At 50.6% G+C, this 17,511-nt stretch overlaps 1 protein-coding gene across 2 annotated transcripts in view; it reads left to right on the top strand.

The window, feature by feature from the left end:
* The first annotated feature begins 5,071 nt into the window (after positions 1 to 5,071).
* The window catches only part of RBPMS2 (RNA binding protein, mRNA processing factor 2), a 47,968-nt gene continuing 35,528 nt past the window's right edge, over positions 5,072 to 17,511 (top strand). For both annotated transcript variants that reach the window (XM_032791184.2, XM_075069442.1), the window contains exon 1: positions 5,072 to 5,725. In XM_032791184.2, coding sequence (XP_032647075.1) covers positions 5,666 to 5,725 — 60 coding nt within the window. In that variant the 5' untranslated portion in view covers positions 5,072 to 5,665. The remainder of the gene's footprint in view (positions 5,726 to 17,511) is intronic.

Below are 17,511 nucleotides of genomic sequence, written 5' to 3'. Positions count from 1 at the left end.
CACAGGAAGGGTTGGGCCAGCAAGAACACATGGCAGAGGCCACAGCACAAATGCATTGTGGCTATTGGGTGGAGAATGGAGTCAATGGATTCCAACCCTCCCAGTGGAAAGCATGGAGTTTGCATGAGTGATGCAGTATCAGTGGACCCACTTCCATTGTTGTGATACTATAGTTCAGGTTGCATTCTGCTAATCCTTAAAATGGGCATTCAAATGCATGTGCAAAGTGCAGTGTATCTGCCCCAAATATTCAGCCCCTACTCTCCCAGTAAGACTGGAATTTCTGCAAGAGTTTGAAGAGAACCAGTAACTGATTTCCTGAGTTCTAATCAATGACAAATTGTCCCCCAGAAGTTCACATTCTGAGTCTCGTGATCTTTCAACCCCATTGGCTTAAAAACTACAAACTGGAGAAAGTCAAAAAAGTGAGCCCAATGAGAGTTTGGTGGGCTTGTTGGGGCTACATCATTATTTTGTTAATTAACCCAAATTAAAAAAAAGTTTGGATTGTTCATCAGAACTGAATCTGTATGAATGGTGGTGATCTGATTCATGATGGCCAGGAGTAATATCTGGTGGTTCATCAAGGATCAGGGGGTACATCTACACAGCAAAGAAAAACCTATACTGCCTGGTCAATTGACTTGGGCTGATGTGGCTCGGGCTGAAGATGTGTTTTGCAGCGTAATTGTCTTGCTGGAGCTGGAGCCTGGCCTTTGAAAACCATTGCAGAGGGAGAGTCTTAGCGCTGAGGTGGGAACGTCTACACAGCTATGCCTGCAGCCTGAGCCCCACAAGCTTGCCTGGACTCTGAGGCTTGGCGCTGCAGGTTTTTCTTTGCAGAATACACATGCTCGAAGAGTCACAGAGTTTAACGCCAGAAGGAACTATCAGGTCCTATGTATCACAGGCCACCAGCATCACCCAGCACTCATACACCAAGCCCAGTAACCAGAATTAGACCAAAGTATTATAGTTTCCTGACGATCAAGATCTTCACCGTAGAAACTGTTGCCTCCGTGAAGTTGTTTAGGACCTCCTGAACTGGCTGAAGATTTTAAAGAAGACCAGAATGTGGGACAATCCATTGCTGCTTGCTCTGCACTGATGGAGCCATCGCTATGGCAGAGATCCAGCTCTTTGTGCAGATGGCTCAAGAGCTCTGTTCCTGAATCACCTGGACAGGAAAGAGGGTCAAAATTTTTGGATGAATTTCCCCCCCGCTTCAAATAATGGTCTTTAAAGCAAATGTAAATAGTGAATCATTTTTGCAATAAATAAATAAATAAACGTAGTATTTTCAGGCAAAAATGGCAGTTTTTTTGACAAAACAATTCACATTCAAAAGACTCCAAGCGGTTCTACCGTCCAGTTGATTCAGGGCAGAACTTGTGAACCAGCTAAACAGATAAATGAAGCTCAGGATCTCTGACTTAGCAGGGGCTCATTTCATGCACACCAGGATGTTGGTAAACGGAGTCATTGCTTTGTCATTGTCTCTTGGAAATAACTGGGAAATGAATACACAAAAATACTGCATTGTGTGTGAGTTAAGATTGCTCTTAACAGCCTCCAGCAAGGCAATGAAAAGATGAGGTTCCCAATAGTCCGTGCCTTCTGCTCCCAATTCCACAGACACACATTACTGCATTAGCTTGACTACCTCTGCCACAGCAAGTGCTCCACAACCATAACTCCGTCCAGCTGCAGGACCAGCCTTCCAGCACCTCCTTAACCAAACCTGAGGGTCTGCAGCAACAGCTGTGAGTAGGGGAGTCTGGTCTGTAGTTGAGAGTGGTGGAATTTTCAAAAGCAGCTTCTGATTTCGGACGTACCCAACTTGAGCCAGATAGGACTTGAGCTGTGGAAGTGCTCAATGCTCACACCTCTTTTTGCTCACGAGAACTGTGCGTGCATTCAGCAGCTTGGACAATCCTGTGTCTCAAGGTGGAGTCAGCCCAAAGCCATGGCTGCTGTTGAAAATGTGGCTGTGAGTGATCTGGCCAGGGCCACACAGTGAGTCAGTCGCAGAGAGCGGTCACAAGGCAGGAATAAAGCTAGCTGGCTATAAGGGAACAATTGTGATTTCTGAATGGAAATTTGTTGGTTCTGTTCCCACCTTTTATAGCAAGCGGTTCTAGGACGCTCATCTGAGCAAAATGTTATTGCCAACCAGTCGCTGAAGATAAATTCCAGGCCTGCTGCTGAGATGCGCTCAATTGTAGAACAAATTGAATGTTGTCGTGAAACTCAGTTCATTTTGGGCAGTCGGGGAAGTGGATGCTAAAGGTTAGGTCACCCAGTCAGAGAACAGAGATATTTCCCTGTAACTGAGGTCAGAGAGGCTCAGACTTCTTGGATCACATTTTTGTACAAAGATCATTTCATAATCATCTGTCCTTACATCCATGATCCCACAAAACACCACCCTGGCTGTCCACAATGACTCAGCCTCTTCCTCTCCCCGCTGTGCTCACACAGACCATCTTCACGCTTTCACAAAGACATCACCCTCCCTTCCATTCCCAGCCACACTACTCTGATCCACTCCCGTCCCATGTACAATAGTGTGCTAACAGCAGCCATTACTTCCATGGAAGGGTGATATGAGAAGGTATTGAATGGACTGTAGCGGTCTGTGCTGCAGTTCAGTAGCTGGAAGGAAGGAAGAAGAGCCAGCGCTGTGTGATCAGTCAGATCCTATGGAGCACAATTTGTGAAGCTGTGACTTTGGGGACTAAACACATAGCTCTAATAGGGTATTCTCAGTGAACGGTGCAGGAGCATGGGCTGACAGTTGTTCACATAAACTATTCATTGAACAGTTCCCCTGAAGCATGACCTTCTCATGGACAGTTCACCAACTGAAATTCACAGAATATCCTGTCTGCGGTGACAAACTGGGCCATGTCTGCTTCTGCCTCCCATTCCCACATGTCGCTTGCTAGATTCCATTGCCTGCTGGTCACATGCCTGAACAACAACATGCACCAAGAGACAGTTAAAAAGCCACCAGAGAAAAGGTGAAAAACAAAGCTGAGAAAGCCCTGAAGTTGGGCTGGGGCTCACTCTAGAGCTGTGTCGACCCTGACAAATTTAGGACCAGATGTTGTCACTGTGGCAGATCCACTGGCAGGGGAAGCAGCAATGTAGAACAGGAGTCTGGTATTTTATCCTCATGTTGCCTCGCTCTGCAGGCAAGAGAGGAGCTGAGGGTTCAAACACATTTATGGCAGGCTTGGTAAATCTGCCGCAATACCAGCTAAATGAAGGAGTCTTGGTGGTGGTCGCACAGCTTCTTGCTCCCTAGGGAACAGCTAAACTAAACAAAAGAGAAATTCAATAAGAGGGATAGGTTAGAGAAACAATTACAGGATTATTATATCACCCACCCTTCAGTCAAACACAAAACTAGACAGCATCACTTCTCTATAGGCATTAGAATTTGCAGGGCAGGGTCAAAATTCACTGGGTCCAGGTGCCAAAGCTGAGTATTTGTGGGATCACAATGGATTTTATTGGTGCAATTGCAACAACTAGGCTTGTTCCCTACATAAACAGCAGAATTAGAGGGAGCTGGACCAAAACTGGACTAAAATTGCCATATCCACGAACAAAGAGAGTGCACCACACTGCATACAGTGACCCAAGGAGAGCACAGAAAAACACAGGGATTCGTTACCTAGTTAGGATTTTAACAATTCCCACCTTTCTGATTTGTGGTTATTTGCGTATTCCCCCAAAAGGCTCTTTCTGGCTTCCTTTTATGGTAAGCTACATTTATTGAACTGTTCAATAAAGCACAAGAACAAAAATCACAACCAGGAGATGGTCACAAGCCACACAAAGGAAAGACCCCACCTTGTGACTGGAGCATGCAGTCTAAAGGCAGACAATTGCGACTATCCTCATCTCACAGGGCTCCGAGACACAGTCATCCTCGTCTCTTTTAAATATTGATTTCTCCTCTTAGCTGCTCCTGCTCCATCTCCCCTGTTCCCCACTCCCCAAGGGCATGCCTTGGCCCATTGGGGAGATGAGCATTGATTAGCGGTCTGGCACAATCCTCCCGCCGAATTCCACTGCCTAAATGGAGAACAAGTCTAGCTACTCGCTTGAGCATCAAGAAAAGAGATCTAGGTGTCCTGGCATAACAGCTCTGGAAGAATGTATCCAGCCCATATTTAAACCCAATCCCTGCAAACTGCATTGGTTCAATAGAGACAACCCCCCACCCCCACCCAGTGCTGGATCTGAGTTCTGGTGGTGCTGTTGTCCTGGAATATCCTGGTGTGTGTGTGTGTGTGTAAATGTCTGCAGTGTTGTTGTAGCCTTGTGGGTCCCAGGATACGAGAGAGATAAGGTGGATGAGGTGATGTCTCTTATTGGACTAATTTCTGTTGGTGAGAGAGACAAGTGTTAGAGCTACACAGGTCTTCAGGTGTGGGCAACGTACTCAGAGTGACACTGTGGGCTGGAGGGAAAGCTTGTCTCTCCCCCCGCAACAGAGGCTGGTCCAATACAAGATATTTCCTCACCAGCCTTGTCTTTGTAAGGCGAAACGTCAGGGCTGGATCCAGGGGCTAGATGTGGGTGCCCAAGGTTATGTGCTGAGATGCAGCAGGCTCCCAGTGGGACAATAGGAGAGGCTCCACTTGTTGTATGACATTCCCTACTTCAGGGCTTAAGCTAACCTCTCCCCATGGAGATCAGGCTGGGGGGGGGGGGGTGTCACAGACCCCCTCTACAAGGCTCTTCTCCCTTACTCTGAAGCATCTTGGTGGCCCACGGGCCGAGCCAGAGTGACCCGGCCTTCGGGATCTATTTGTGCGCACACCCCAAGCTGGCTGGCGCTGCGAGGGGGGGCGTCGCACCGGGGACAGGGGGTGCCCTGTAGGCAGCAGAGTGGGTGGGTGGCGCGGCCCGACCGGTCAGAGCCGGGGGAGCGGGCCGGCAAAGTGAGGACGGGCCGGGACCGGCTCCGGGCGGAACGGGGTCGCTGGCCCTTTAAGAAAGTTCAATCGTGCGAGTTCATCAAAGTTTAAAAAGTTTTTCGTGGAAAAAAAGCGGTGGGGTGTGGGGGCAGGAAAGTTGGCTGCGGGCGGCGGGGATTGGCTGCGGGTTCCCCGGGAGACGGTGATGCAGGGCGAGGGGCCGGGCCGGAGCCCAGCTGAGCCCCCCTCTCCTCCCCCCCGCCCGGGCGGGCTGCGCCGAGCCATTGATGACCGTATTGAAAAGGCGCAGGCGGCAGCTCGGGGCTGCACTCGGGGCCGGCGGCTGCAGCTCGTTGGCACCTTCCCCCTCCCTTAATTGCTCCTCAGCCAACTCCATGTGAGCCCGGCCGGGTACAAATAGCCCCGCGCCGCGTTTCCCCCCACACCGCGCACCTCGCCCACGCCGCACCCCCGTTCAGTTGGGCAGTGGCCAGCCCGCCCCGCACCCTCCCGGGCAGCACCTGGGCACCCTCTCCGCACCTAGCTGCACCCCGGAGCCTTTTGTTTGTTGGTCACCCACAGGCACCATTTCCAAGCCCAGCCCAGGACCGCAGCTCCCCCGAGAGCCTCCTGCCCCCAAGAGAGCCAAGCCGGGGGGAAGCCCTGCGATCCCTGGACAAAGAAGCTACAAGGAACCCAGGACCGTCCACTCAGCCCCCTGCACCCCCGCCATGAGCAACCTCAACAAGGAGAGCGAGCACAGTAACAGCAGCAACAACATCGAGGAGGAGGTAGGGGGCTGGGGAGCTGCTGCTGGGGGGCTTTGCCCCCTTCCTGAAAGAGGAGGGTTTGGGGGTCGTTGCCTGGCTGAGGGTGGGGTGGTATATTGGGTAGGGGGGGATAGGGCTTAATGGGGAATTTGGATCCTGGTCTCTCTACCCTTAGCTAGGTGGGATGGGGACCTGAGTGTGTTCTTGTCAGGGGATGTGGGCATGGGCTGGCCTCACAGAGCACCTAAGGTGCTCCCCACAAGTACACCCCACTTCCCCTCTGCAGGGCTGAGCCTCCCTTAATCGGTCCAAAGTGTCTAAGTCTACCAGAAATGTAAGCCCTACTGTTCCTCCAGTGCCCACCTTGTCTGGGGCTGGGAGGCTGGCTGTGCAGTCAGATTCCTGCTCTCTTCCGGCTCAGAGTGGAGCAGTGAAAGAGAACAAACTAACTTTCTAAAAATCTGCTGGGTGGGAGCCCTGCTCCAGCGAAAGCCAGAGCTGCTCTAAGCCCAGGGCTGGTGCTTCCATTTAGGCGACCTAGGCGGTCACCTAGGGCACCAGGATTTTGGGGGGGGGGGTGGCATTTTGCCACCCTCAGTGGCAATTTGGTGGCTGGGGGAGGCTCCGGGACCTGCTGCTGAAGTGCCCCGAAGACCGGGAGTGTGGAAGGACCCTCTCCTAGGGTGCCAAAAACCCTGGCGCAGCTCTTGTCTAAGCCCTGCTGTGGCCAGGTAGCCAACCCAAGGCTGTACCTTTCTGTTGAGCTGGGAACAATCTTGTCTGAAGCTGGGAGCAATGCTTGGCCTCTGCCATCCCTGAGCTCGGCTCTTGGTCTGGGATAGTTTTCTGTGCCTTCAGCTGGGACTGGCCCGAGATTCTCCAGGACTCTATTCATGAGCCAGGAGAATTTTCTCTCTCCATTTCACCCTTAAAAATCTTGCGCTGCTTAGTGCTTAAAGTGATCTCAAAAGTGTGTGTGTGTGAGGGGCTCTGCCATAACCTGGGAGCAGCAGCTTTGGCAAGTCAGGAAAAGTGCCCCACTGTGCGCTGGTTTGATTTCTTTCAAAGAAACCTTGGCTGGGTCTGTGAACCCCTAGCTACACCCCACCCCCCAAAATGCATACACGAAGTGCTGCGGCAGGTGTAGTGCATCCATTCCTGTTTGCATTGATGGGCAAAGGGCCCCTCACAGCCCCCCGAGGGGAAGCATGAGACCCCTCATCCAGCCCTGATTCCCCTTCACCCCAAAGCTTGGGCAGAGGGGTTCCTGGGGGCGGGAATATCTCAGAATTAAATGACCCCCTGGTGTGTAGCTGGAGTAATGGAGGGGGCCTCATAGGGAAGTGCAGCTGTTTAAGCAGACCTGGTCTGGTGTGGAGAGGTGCCCTCCTTGGAGTCTTGAAATGCTCACTAATCTGGTGCGAACTGCATGGTCGCCTCCTGCTCTCCTCTGTGAATGCACTGGCTTCCCGGCCAAGGGCTGTTGCAGGCCAGCTAGAGGTCAGGAACATTAGAGTGAGAAACAAGGTATTTTGTCTGGCTTGACCTCCTGTGTGACCTTGGGGAGATCGACTAGCCTGGCCCTGCCTGGTGCAGGAGCCCTAAAATGTGACACTGGGGAATAAGGACAAGGCTCCTTAGCTTCTGGGCTGTCCCCAGCTTGGCCAGAACAGGGTTGCCATGCTCTGCTGGAGACCTGCCTGCTGTCAGTATTATCGGTGGGCAAGAGCCCCTCAGGGCACAGAGGGTTGCCAGGCTCCTTTGTCTCCTCCCTGATCACTGATGGCTAGAGGTGCAAACCAGGACTCTGGTTAGCTTTGTGCTGGCTCTGAGAACCCTGTGTCAGAAGGGAGGGCAGAGCAACCTGGGATACTGCTCTCTGCAGGAGAAGCCTAGAACAGAAACTGTTCAGCCTGGTGTCCGGATGGCTGCACTGTGGTGACTTCTGCCTTGTGGCATGCTGCTGGGCAGCAGGGAAAACAATCCCCCCTGTGTCACTGCCATCTCAACCACCACCAGAATGTCCATCCCCCTTTAGTCACTGCACCAGAGTACTTAGCATGGTCTCTGACTTTTCATGGGGCTCTGAGTAGTCTCTGAAGTAAGCCCAAGATGCTCTCCCTTTGGGTGGAGACCTAACTGTCGTATGTGTGTAGCTCTCAGCGCTGGAGGGAAGTGTGATTCCCTGGTGCCTTCAGTTGGCTATGCTATTCTTCCCATCCCCTCCCCCTGCTCTCCTAGAAGGAGCCGTGCACCATTGCTGGTGCAGAATGGCGGCCGTGTTTCCACCCTGGCACTGGGCGAAATGCTCCCAGTACATTGAAGCATGCTGAGCTATTGATCAGGGAACTCTCAACAGCTACATAAGAAAACCCCTTAATGCTGAGGCTACCTGTCCACCCTCACACTGTTCTTGGGGGGGGGGGGGGGCGGTGGCGTGTGTGCAGGAACAAAGGATAGCACTTACCTAGGTCTGCGGGAAGTGGGTTGGGAAGATGTTAATGGCTAGTGGAGTGAGATGGCGCAAAGCACTGTCTGGGAACAGGGTGGTGACCGCTTTTTCCATAGAATTTCTTAGGGTTCAGATGGAGAGGAGGGGTCTAATACTTAAAGTCTTGGTACAGCTGGAGAGATGATGGTGGCTGCGGCAGTGGCATTTTATAGCATGCCTGGATTTCTAGTCATGGGTTAACTTCAGGTTTGTCTCCCCCTGCTTGGCACTTTCCTAGTTTTCCCCCTCCTTCCCTCATCCCTAATTAGCCAAGCTAGTCCAGTTAATGCTTCTGTAACACAGGAAGGGGTTTATTACCAGCAGTTGATCAGCACTGCCTGTGGGGAATCTGCTACAGTACAGCCTAACTAATAGGCACTAATGCCTGGGAAAACCCATTGCAGATCCTTGATCTGGTTATTCACTGGCAAGTTCTGCAGGCCAGTGAAACCCAAGATCCTGGGTCCCTTAATTAGTCAGGTGTAATTTTGTTTCAGCTACATCTCTGCTGTGATATAACGCTGTCCTCAGGAGCCAAAAAATCTTACCACATTATAGGTGAAACTGCATTATATCACCCCCTGGAGCGCTGCTTTACTGCGTTATAACCGAATTTGTGTTATCTCAGGGCAGAGGTGTACCATCTAGTGCACCCCATACCTTGCAGAACACTTACTGGCACGCTGATTTGGCAGGCATCAGTCGTCATGCTGGAGTAAGGTTTACTGTTGCTACATCTGCTGAGAGCTATTGGCTGGTGGACTAGCAAAGTGGAGACTTGAAGCTCTGCTGTCCTTGGATACATGCTGGTATTGTGACAATATGCTGTTGCATGGGGAAGGCAGGAACACCTGGCCCTTCCGACAGTGATGTGTGGTACTAGGATGGAACTGACTCTTCCAAGAAAGCTAGTCTCACTGTTTTTCAGTGTTTGTCCACCATGAGCAGTATCAGAGCAAAGGGGTGTGAATAAAACAATTGTTTGGCATGCTGTCATCCTGCCCCACCAGTAGAGGGGGCTGCTGTGCATGCCCACGGGGTGGGGAAGGGGAGCAGCATCTGCAATCCACAAATCAGAGCTGCATAGGCTTGTATAAAAGCCCAGATAAGTATAGTAGGTCTCCTCCAAGACTAACATCTAGAGCATGGGTTTTCAAGGTGGGGGTCATGGCCACCTTGTCATTTCTAATGGGAGTGAGTGTCCTTTACCCTGGGAGCAGACCAGCAGCCTCTTTCCATGGATCGAGAGCCATGGTATGGAAAAGGCTGAGGGCTTCTATGCCAAGACGCTTGGCCCCTCCCAAGCAGTCTTGTTCCTAGAGTACACCACCTACTAGTTCCTTGTTGGATGTAGCTGCCTAATTCTCAAAGCTATCGGGCTTGAACTGCTTCTTTGGGAAGAGCATTCCAGTCAGGTTGGGTCCTTGTTTGTCAGACATTTTTCCCTTCCCATAATTCCTTGTTACACAGGACTTCTCTGCATCACTCAAATTCCTCTCCCTTCTCTTATCTTCATCCTTCTAAGAAGACATGGCCATCTCCAAACATGCTTTGGGCTAAAGTCTTTCCTCCTAGTGTTGCAAGCAACACCTTGGGTGACTCGGAAGGGGGCTCAATGTGTATTCAACAGCATGATATAGAAAGATTCATTTCCCTTATATAGCCAACTACCCCCACCCCAAGCAGCAGGGAATCTCACATCAATGGGGGAGGGATAGATCTACTTAAACAAGTGACTAAAACTAGCAGGGGACTTGACATGACTTTGAATTTGGGGTCTGGAAACTGACTAGTCTTGTCAGTTTCAATGTTGCTAATGTTGAATCATGGCTCACTGTAATTCTGGAATATGACTAGGACCTCTTCCCTGCCACTGGTGAGGCAAGCAGTATGTTATTTAGCATCTTCACTAAGATCTAGTCCTTCCTGCCCTGACCTGAGCACGCTGCTCTTATCAGAACGCTTTCAAACATCTATTCCTAGATGTGTGCCTCTGCATGGGTAATTTGGTCTGTTTGCCACATCACGCTGTAAACTCCTATCAGTTGGCATCCACAACCACCCTGTAAGCCTCTCAGCAAAACCAGGATGTCCCTCTTGCTGAACACACGTACCTTGGCTTATTCTCCTTGTCTGTGTTGCTCCCAAATTTAACTTCACTAGCACCTAATCTCAAGGTCCCTGTCTTTCACAACCCCTCCTGATTAGTGTCCTCTGTAGATCTCATTAATGTGCCTCTCACTCCCACTGCTTGGTCATAATGGAAAGCTTAAATAGCAGGGCCTCACACTTGTCCCTGGCCTACCTCACCAGACACCTCCCCAAGCCACTTATCATTATCCTTTGTTTACATGTCTAAGCCAGTCATCAGTCCACATGCCAAGCTATTCTGAACTCATATGCAAAGTTGTCTCTGCAGCCCTTCTTCCAGCCACTAACTTTGGCTCAGCAAACAAACAGCTCTAGTAAGTAGCACTGCTGCTTGTGACATTGGTACACAAGTAAACAAAACAGCAATGTACTGATACTGCACCAGCATCTCAGGACCCCAGTATGCCTGGTGCTGTACAAACAGAACCAGGAGAGCACCCCCAGAGCAGGATTTACAATCGATTCTTTGTGTTTAGAACACCATTGCAGTTGACAGTTTTACCTGCTAGATGGCTGTCACCCTGCCCTCTCCCTGGAGTGGGAGTTTAACTTTCACAGCTGTGGTAGCCAGTAGACCTACAAGAGGTTCCATGCAGCTCCTAGCCTGCAGCGAATATAAAGGAGGGGAGAGGGCATATGGAGCACCTGTGAGTTTGGGGCAGAGACCTGGTGAGAAGCCAAGGGATCGGTCCCTGGACTCCTCTTGAAGAGACTCATCTGCTACATCCAGCCTCTGGCTAGGATGACAGATACGTTGCATGAGAATTCAACAGGAATCCAGTCTCCTGCTGAAGTCCTTCTGCTCTCCACCTCCTAGGCTGGCTCTGTCTCCATTAGAGAAGGACTGAGTCTAGATCGCTCTAGCTAAGCTTGACCTAAACTCAACCACTCTTCCTAGCCATGGTGTAATGGGGCTGGGGGAAGGTAGCTCACACTTACCACTCACCAGCTGGTAAGAGATGAGAATAGATGCTCTTATTTGCTAATTGCTGTTAATCTTTTAGTAGTCCTCATGCAACCACACGGGGCAGCTCTTGTTCCTTGTCTCTCCTCTTTCAGAGAAACTGCTCTGACCTCAGTTATGTCTCTGGATGCCTATGCTGCATTCTACCCAAGTGGATTTTTACTTTCTCCAGATGTACTGTACTTATCTCTCCAAAACATACTCTTCTGAAACTGAACAACCCTGGACCATTGTGTTCAGTGCCCCTGCTCCTTACTATGGAGAACTTGACTAGCTAGTGGCAGTAGCTGCCGTCAGTGATAACTCTGCTTGTCTTATACCCCTTTCCTCCTATCCTGCATTTTGTCTGCTTGGATTATAAACTCTTCAGGGCAGCGCCTGTCTGTACAGTGGCTAGTACAATGGGGCCTGTCAGCCCCTGCACACTACTGCAATAAACACCTGTAATAAGCTTTCCTGTTCAATTGCTGCATCCCAAGCAGGGAAGAAATACCTGGAGCCAGGGGGGTGCCTGTGCCTTCACTTCCTGGATTGTAAAAAACATCTCAGTTGAACCAGTCTGAACTGGCAAACATTTGTCACCAAAGCCCTAGGAGAACAGTGGCTGAGTGCCTGGATCACAGGTCCTGGAATTCTGTTCCTGGTGGCTGTGATATTTCCACAAATGCTCTATCTACTTTTGGTTCCTGATTACTTATCCTTCCCCAACAGCTCTCACCGCCTCTCAATTAGCCAATGAGATCTTCCTGCCATACTTGTGGTACTCAGTGACTTCCACCTCTTCCTGGTCATGCACCCCAGTCAAGTTTGGATCTATCTATAGCAGAGGGTCTCCAACTCTTTTTACTGGTGACCCCTTTCTCACAGCCTTTGAGTGCAACCCCCCAATCAATTAAACACACTTTTTAATATATTTAACACCATTATAAATGCTGGAGGCAAGCAGGGTTTGGGGTGGAGGTTGACAGCTTGTGACCCCCCCACCATGTAATAACCTCATGACCTCGGTTTGAGAACCCCTGATCTAGAGTGATCTCGCAGCTGTCAATCAGGCATCAGTTACATCCACTAGAGCTGTCTCCATGGCTTCACATCTCTAGGCCCTGCTCTTCCATGTTACACAAACAGGAGTTCTCCAACTTTTCACTGGGCCCCCCTTTGAAAATATTTCAGGCTGTGATGACCCCCCCCAAAAGTGATAGCAGATTACTGTACATACTCATAGGAGCACTAAATGAAGCATGTAATCACTATCCCTACAGTCAAAGGCACTGATGCCCTTTGAAAAGTGTAAAATAGGGTGACAATATTTAAAACTCCCAAATCGGACACTGCTAGAGGGCTGGGGAACAGAGTGCATGTATGGGGGAAGTACAGCAATACCGAACCATGTCACCCTTACTTCTGCACTGCTGCTGGTGGTGGCACTGTCTTCAGCGCTGGGCTCCTGGCCAGCAGCTGCCACTCTGGCTGCTCAGTGCTGAAGGCAGTGCCTCCACCAGCAGCAACACCAGTAAGAGTGGGAATACCATACCATCTCATGACACCCCTGCCCCCCATAACTGAGACCCCTTTTTGGGGTCAAAACCACCAGTCTGAGAAACAATTAGAACATGGGTACAGATGTCTGGGTGTTCTAAAGCCAGGCATATAATCCAGTCTTCTGCCTCTTCTAGACAAATCTCCAACAGACCAGATGGATAGTGTAGCCTTAATTACACACCCCCTCGAAACAAAACCACTTACTATTTAAAAAGTCTAGCTCTAGGGCCTGTTCTCCTCCCCTGCCCCCCAAAACCCTTGCTATTGCTAACAGATAGCTCCCTTTGTCAGATCAGAGTCTGGGGATTCTTTTCAAAGTTAGTGGAAACAACTCTTCATGTCTCCATAATGCATCTTAGGGAAATAAAGCATAGCTTAGGTTCCTGCTGTCATGTACGCTAGCTTTCCTTGCTGGCCTCTGTCTCAAGCAAAGCACTCCTATTCCATGCAGCTCAATGGGATCTCTGCTTTCCTCCTTATGTTGCTTGTCATGTTGGTAGTGACAATGGCTCCTTTTCAACTCCTGAAGAGCCCTGTCAAATCCTAAAACATTCCTTGGGTCAGCCACCAAGCACCACAGCTCCAAGTGCAAAAGTGAAACTGATGGGCCTAGGCCACAGCTGTGCCCCTAATCCGTAACTATGTACTGAAGCTATAGCTGTCTGACCTTTCATAGGCACTGAGCACCTGTAGCCCCCAGTCAGCTATCGCTGCCTGCCCTCAAAGTAGGCATGTAGAATCATAGCTTAAAATGAGAACTCTGGCCTCTAGCCTTCAGTATGGTGCCCAGGCAAATGAAATATAGTGGGACCAGTCCAGTCCTGTCTGTCAGCTTTGACAAATTCTAGACTTGTCAGAGGAAGGCACAAGAACCACTGTAATAGGAAGGTTTCCCCTATGTTAATTAATCCCAAGAGATCTGCTCTAAGGATTACTTTGGGGAAAGTCTCTGGCCTGTGTTAAGAGGTCAGACTAGATCACAATGGCCTTTTCTGGCCTTGCCATGTGTACACTTACTCCACATCACTTAATGGCTGGGTTCTACCTTGAAGGAGGCTTTATAACTGACAAATGTCTGCCCTAGCTTGTGTACCTGAATAGCCCTATTTGTTTGACCACTGAACCCTGCTAAGCTCTTGGCTTCCATCTTGTGGAAGTGAGTTCCACAGTCTTGACCAGTTTTAAATGTGGTGCCTCTAACATCAGTGGGTATTATCTGTATAAACAGAAGTAAATGGGACCTCCTGGCTTAGCTGCCACTTTGCTGTTCTAGCAAGAAGAATTTAATATCTAATCTCAAAGGCTCCAACAAGCCTCACTTGTGATCTGCTTTCTAAAATTATGTACCGATTCAGACAAATCGTAGAGATGCATTAATTTGAATCTTCTCACCTAAAAGACATGTCAGATCAGGAAACCAAGTCACATGACACTGGCTCATTCTGGGTCTGAAACAACACACAAAATGGTAGCTGTCTCTGCAGAAGTCAAGGAAGCTCCTATGTTATAAAGATACCATTTGCCTCAGAGGTGGCTCCAGGCCCTAACATGCCAAGCACGTGCTTGGGGTGGGAAGCCGCGGGGGGCGCTCTGCCGGTGCTGCAAAGGTGGCAGGCAGGCTGCCTTCGGCAGCTTGCCTGCAGAGGGTCCACCGGTCCTGTGGCTTCAGCAGACCTCCCGCAGGCAAGCCGCTGAAGGCAGCCTACCTGCTGTGCTTGGGGTGGCAAAATGCCTAGAGCCGCCCCTGGATTTCTCTACAACAGAGAGACCCCTTCCCTCCCTTTTTCTGTTAAACGTCTAAACAATTAGCTGAAATCTGGTTCCTCTTAACTGGAGTTTGGTCTTGGTAACCTAGTGCACATTTACCTTCCAACAACTTCGTCTGACATGCTGGAATGTGACCCCCTGTGCTGAAAAGGCTCTGCATGATGAAGTTGCTGACATGAGAGAAATGACCTTAATGCTGGATAGGGGTCCTAAAAGTGGTAACTGTTTCCAGACAAACATGTACTGACAAAATATTTTGTCAGACCACCAGTTGTTACCTTCATCTGGAAAGCACTGAAATTCACAGGTTCAGGTGTCCCATGTTCTGACACCTGTCATGTAGCCATCCCACCAGTCTGAGATCATGTGACCATCACATCTCTCAGGTGTGATCCCATTTGGATGGGAGACCAAGGAAAACCCAAGCTGCTGCAGGAAGTGATGCTGGTGACCTTTATAGGTCAAAGGAGAGGCAGTGCCATCTGACCTGCCCCTGGGCATGGTGGGAAGGAGTAACTGCATTTTTAAATGAGACAAACCAATCCTGTGTACTGAGAGGCGGTGGCTAGTGCAACAGACAGAATGAGGAAGTGTCACTGCTGAAGGATCAGCCCTTGCCCTGAAGAACTGAACTTGCTCCTGGGCTCTATCCTCATTGGCACTTGGCACTCAGCCAGCCGCACCCACTTAGGCACACTTGCAGAAACCTCTACTCTACTGTAGTTTCACTCCTTCGTTCACACTTGTAAACCACCACTTTATTACTGGGGAGGTGCTTGTGCTGGAGTGACGAGGGCCATATAAGTCCCAATTGGTGTGGTGCCAGCCTAGAAGGAGAAACTTTTGTAGACATTTCTCCTAGTCTAATTCCTACCCTTTCTTAGACACGAGGGGGAGGGGAAGAGAGAAATGTTCCTCATAGATACTAGCTGTGGCTTAAAGGCCAGAGCCAGCCCTAGGCAAGCACAGCCGCTTGGTGGTGCCCCTTGCAGCCAATGTGCTGGAGCTGAGGCAGTGCCAACTGTTCTTTCAGTTGGAAGGCAGGGTGAGCAGCAGATGCACATGGTGGGGACAGCTGAAGCAGGTGCCCCTGGGAACTCTAGCAGTGGGGCCAGAGCTGCAAGCAGTGAGTGACCTTTGCCTGGCCTAGCAACCACCTGTGTAGAATGAATGGAGTGGACTGGTCTGGTCTGGGATCAGGCAGCCCCCACCTAGCCTCTTGTCTCCAAGGTGCTGACTAAGGCAGGGACTGGTGGAGAAGTGGGTGGGATGACTATGATATCCCTTCCAGTAGAGGGAAGGGAAGCTCTAATGATGATTCTGGCAGCTGTCAGGGTCAAGGCTGAACTGCCCCACCATGCAGGCCTGACACAGGAGTACTACCTGGAAGCTTCCTTTTTGATCCAGGTCCTATGAAGAGGGCCCAAAGTTTAAAGGCAGATGACCCTGTCACATGACTCTCCCAAGTCAATGGCTGGCTACATGCCTTGCCATTCACATGGGAAGGTGGTGTGTGTGTGTGAGAGAGAAGCTTTGGACTGATCCTGCCCATAACTGGCCAAGAGCTATGCAATGGGTGACAGGAGGGAGTTGTCTTGAACTCCTACTGCCCACTGCACCAGGTTGTCTCAGAGCACTACAAGCATGGTCAGGAGCCAGGCTTGTGAGCTGGGCCTAGGGACTCGTGGGATGAGGAGGACAGGGCTGCCCAGAGGATTCAGGGGGCCTGGGGCAAAGCGGGGGAGCTGCAGCGGTTGTACTCATCCGGTGGTGGTCCAGGTCTTCAGCGGCATTTCAGCAGCAGGGGGCCCTTCAGTCGCTCCATGTCTTTGGCAGCACTGAAGGGGGGGCCCCCCTGCTGCCAAAGACCCAGACCATTGCTGGGCCACATCTCATGGGGCTCAGGGCCTGGGGCAAATTGCCCCACTTGCCCCCCCACCCCACCCTCTGGGCGGCCCTGGAGGAGGATCCCATAGGTACATGATATTCTGGTCTTGTGGGGATTCTGCTGCATCTTCCCCTCTAACTGCCCGTGAAGGAAGCTCATGGAGCCTGTGCAGACTCTGTCCAAGCTTGGCTAGAGAGCTGTGTGATGTCAGGGGGAATGCAGCCTCTTCATTGCAGCTCCCTTTTAGAGTGGTTCTCATTCAGCCCTGTTAGGTGTTGGTCCAGTGTGGTGTAGGTAGCTAGATATCTGCCTGCTCCTGGACTGGGCAGAGCTGTCATTGTGTGGGGCAGATAGACCTTGCACGCTGGAAAGACCTAGCATGCTGGAGTTACCAGCTGTGCTTTGGCATGGATACCCTCTTTAGTCTTCATTGACAGCAAGGCCAGAAGGGCCCATTGCAGTTCTAGTCTGACCTGGATAATCTCAATCTAAACCAACAGTCCTTGGAACTGAGTCCACAAGAACACTAGGTATTAAACATGGTGGCATAGCCTAAATGCACATCTCCTCCAGGGCAGAGCTTCCTTAACAGCCTGTGGCACCCTAGATCCCTGCTCCTTTCCTGGAGGTGGGGAGAGGGGAGATGAAGCAACTCCAAAATGGCTGCAGAGCTGCCTCTTCCTTAAATGCCTTGGTGTGTCTGGCCAGACATGGCTCCTCCTGGCCTCTATGAAAACTGAGTTGTCTAGAGGCAGGATCCAGAGCTGTCCTAGAGAACATGTCTCCAAACAAGAAATAGGTGGGTTGACTGGGCTTTTGAAGTAACCCCTGGGTCAGAGGTGTGCCTGCAGCACACATAGACATGCTAGCTTTAATCTTGCTTGGGTAGACCTACATGTGCAGCCATTACCTCCCCTCCCACCGCAGTGTTGATGTCCCCCAAGCCCATGGGCACACTGGAGGTGCTGTGTATGTTGGATTTGAGGGAGGGGAAGGCTGTCTTC

This window comes from Chelonoidis abingdonii, chromosome 9, assembly GCF_003597395.2.
Source record: "Chelonoidis abingdonii isolate Lonesome George chromosome 9, CheloAbing_2.0, whole genome shotgun sequence".
Lineage (NCBI taxonomy): Eukaryota > Metazoa > Chordata > Testudines > Testudinidae > Chelonoidis > Chelonoidis abingdonii.
Note: the sequence above shows the minus strand (reverse complement) of the source record. Positions and strands in the feature narration are given on the sequence as shown.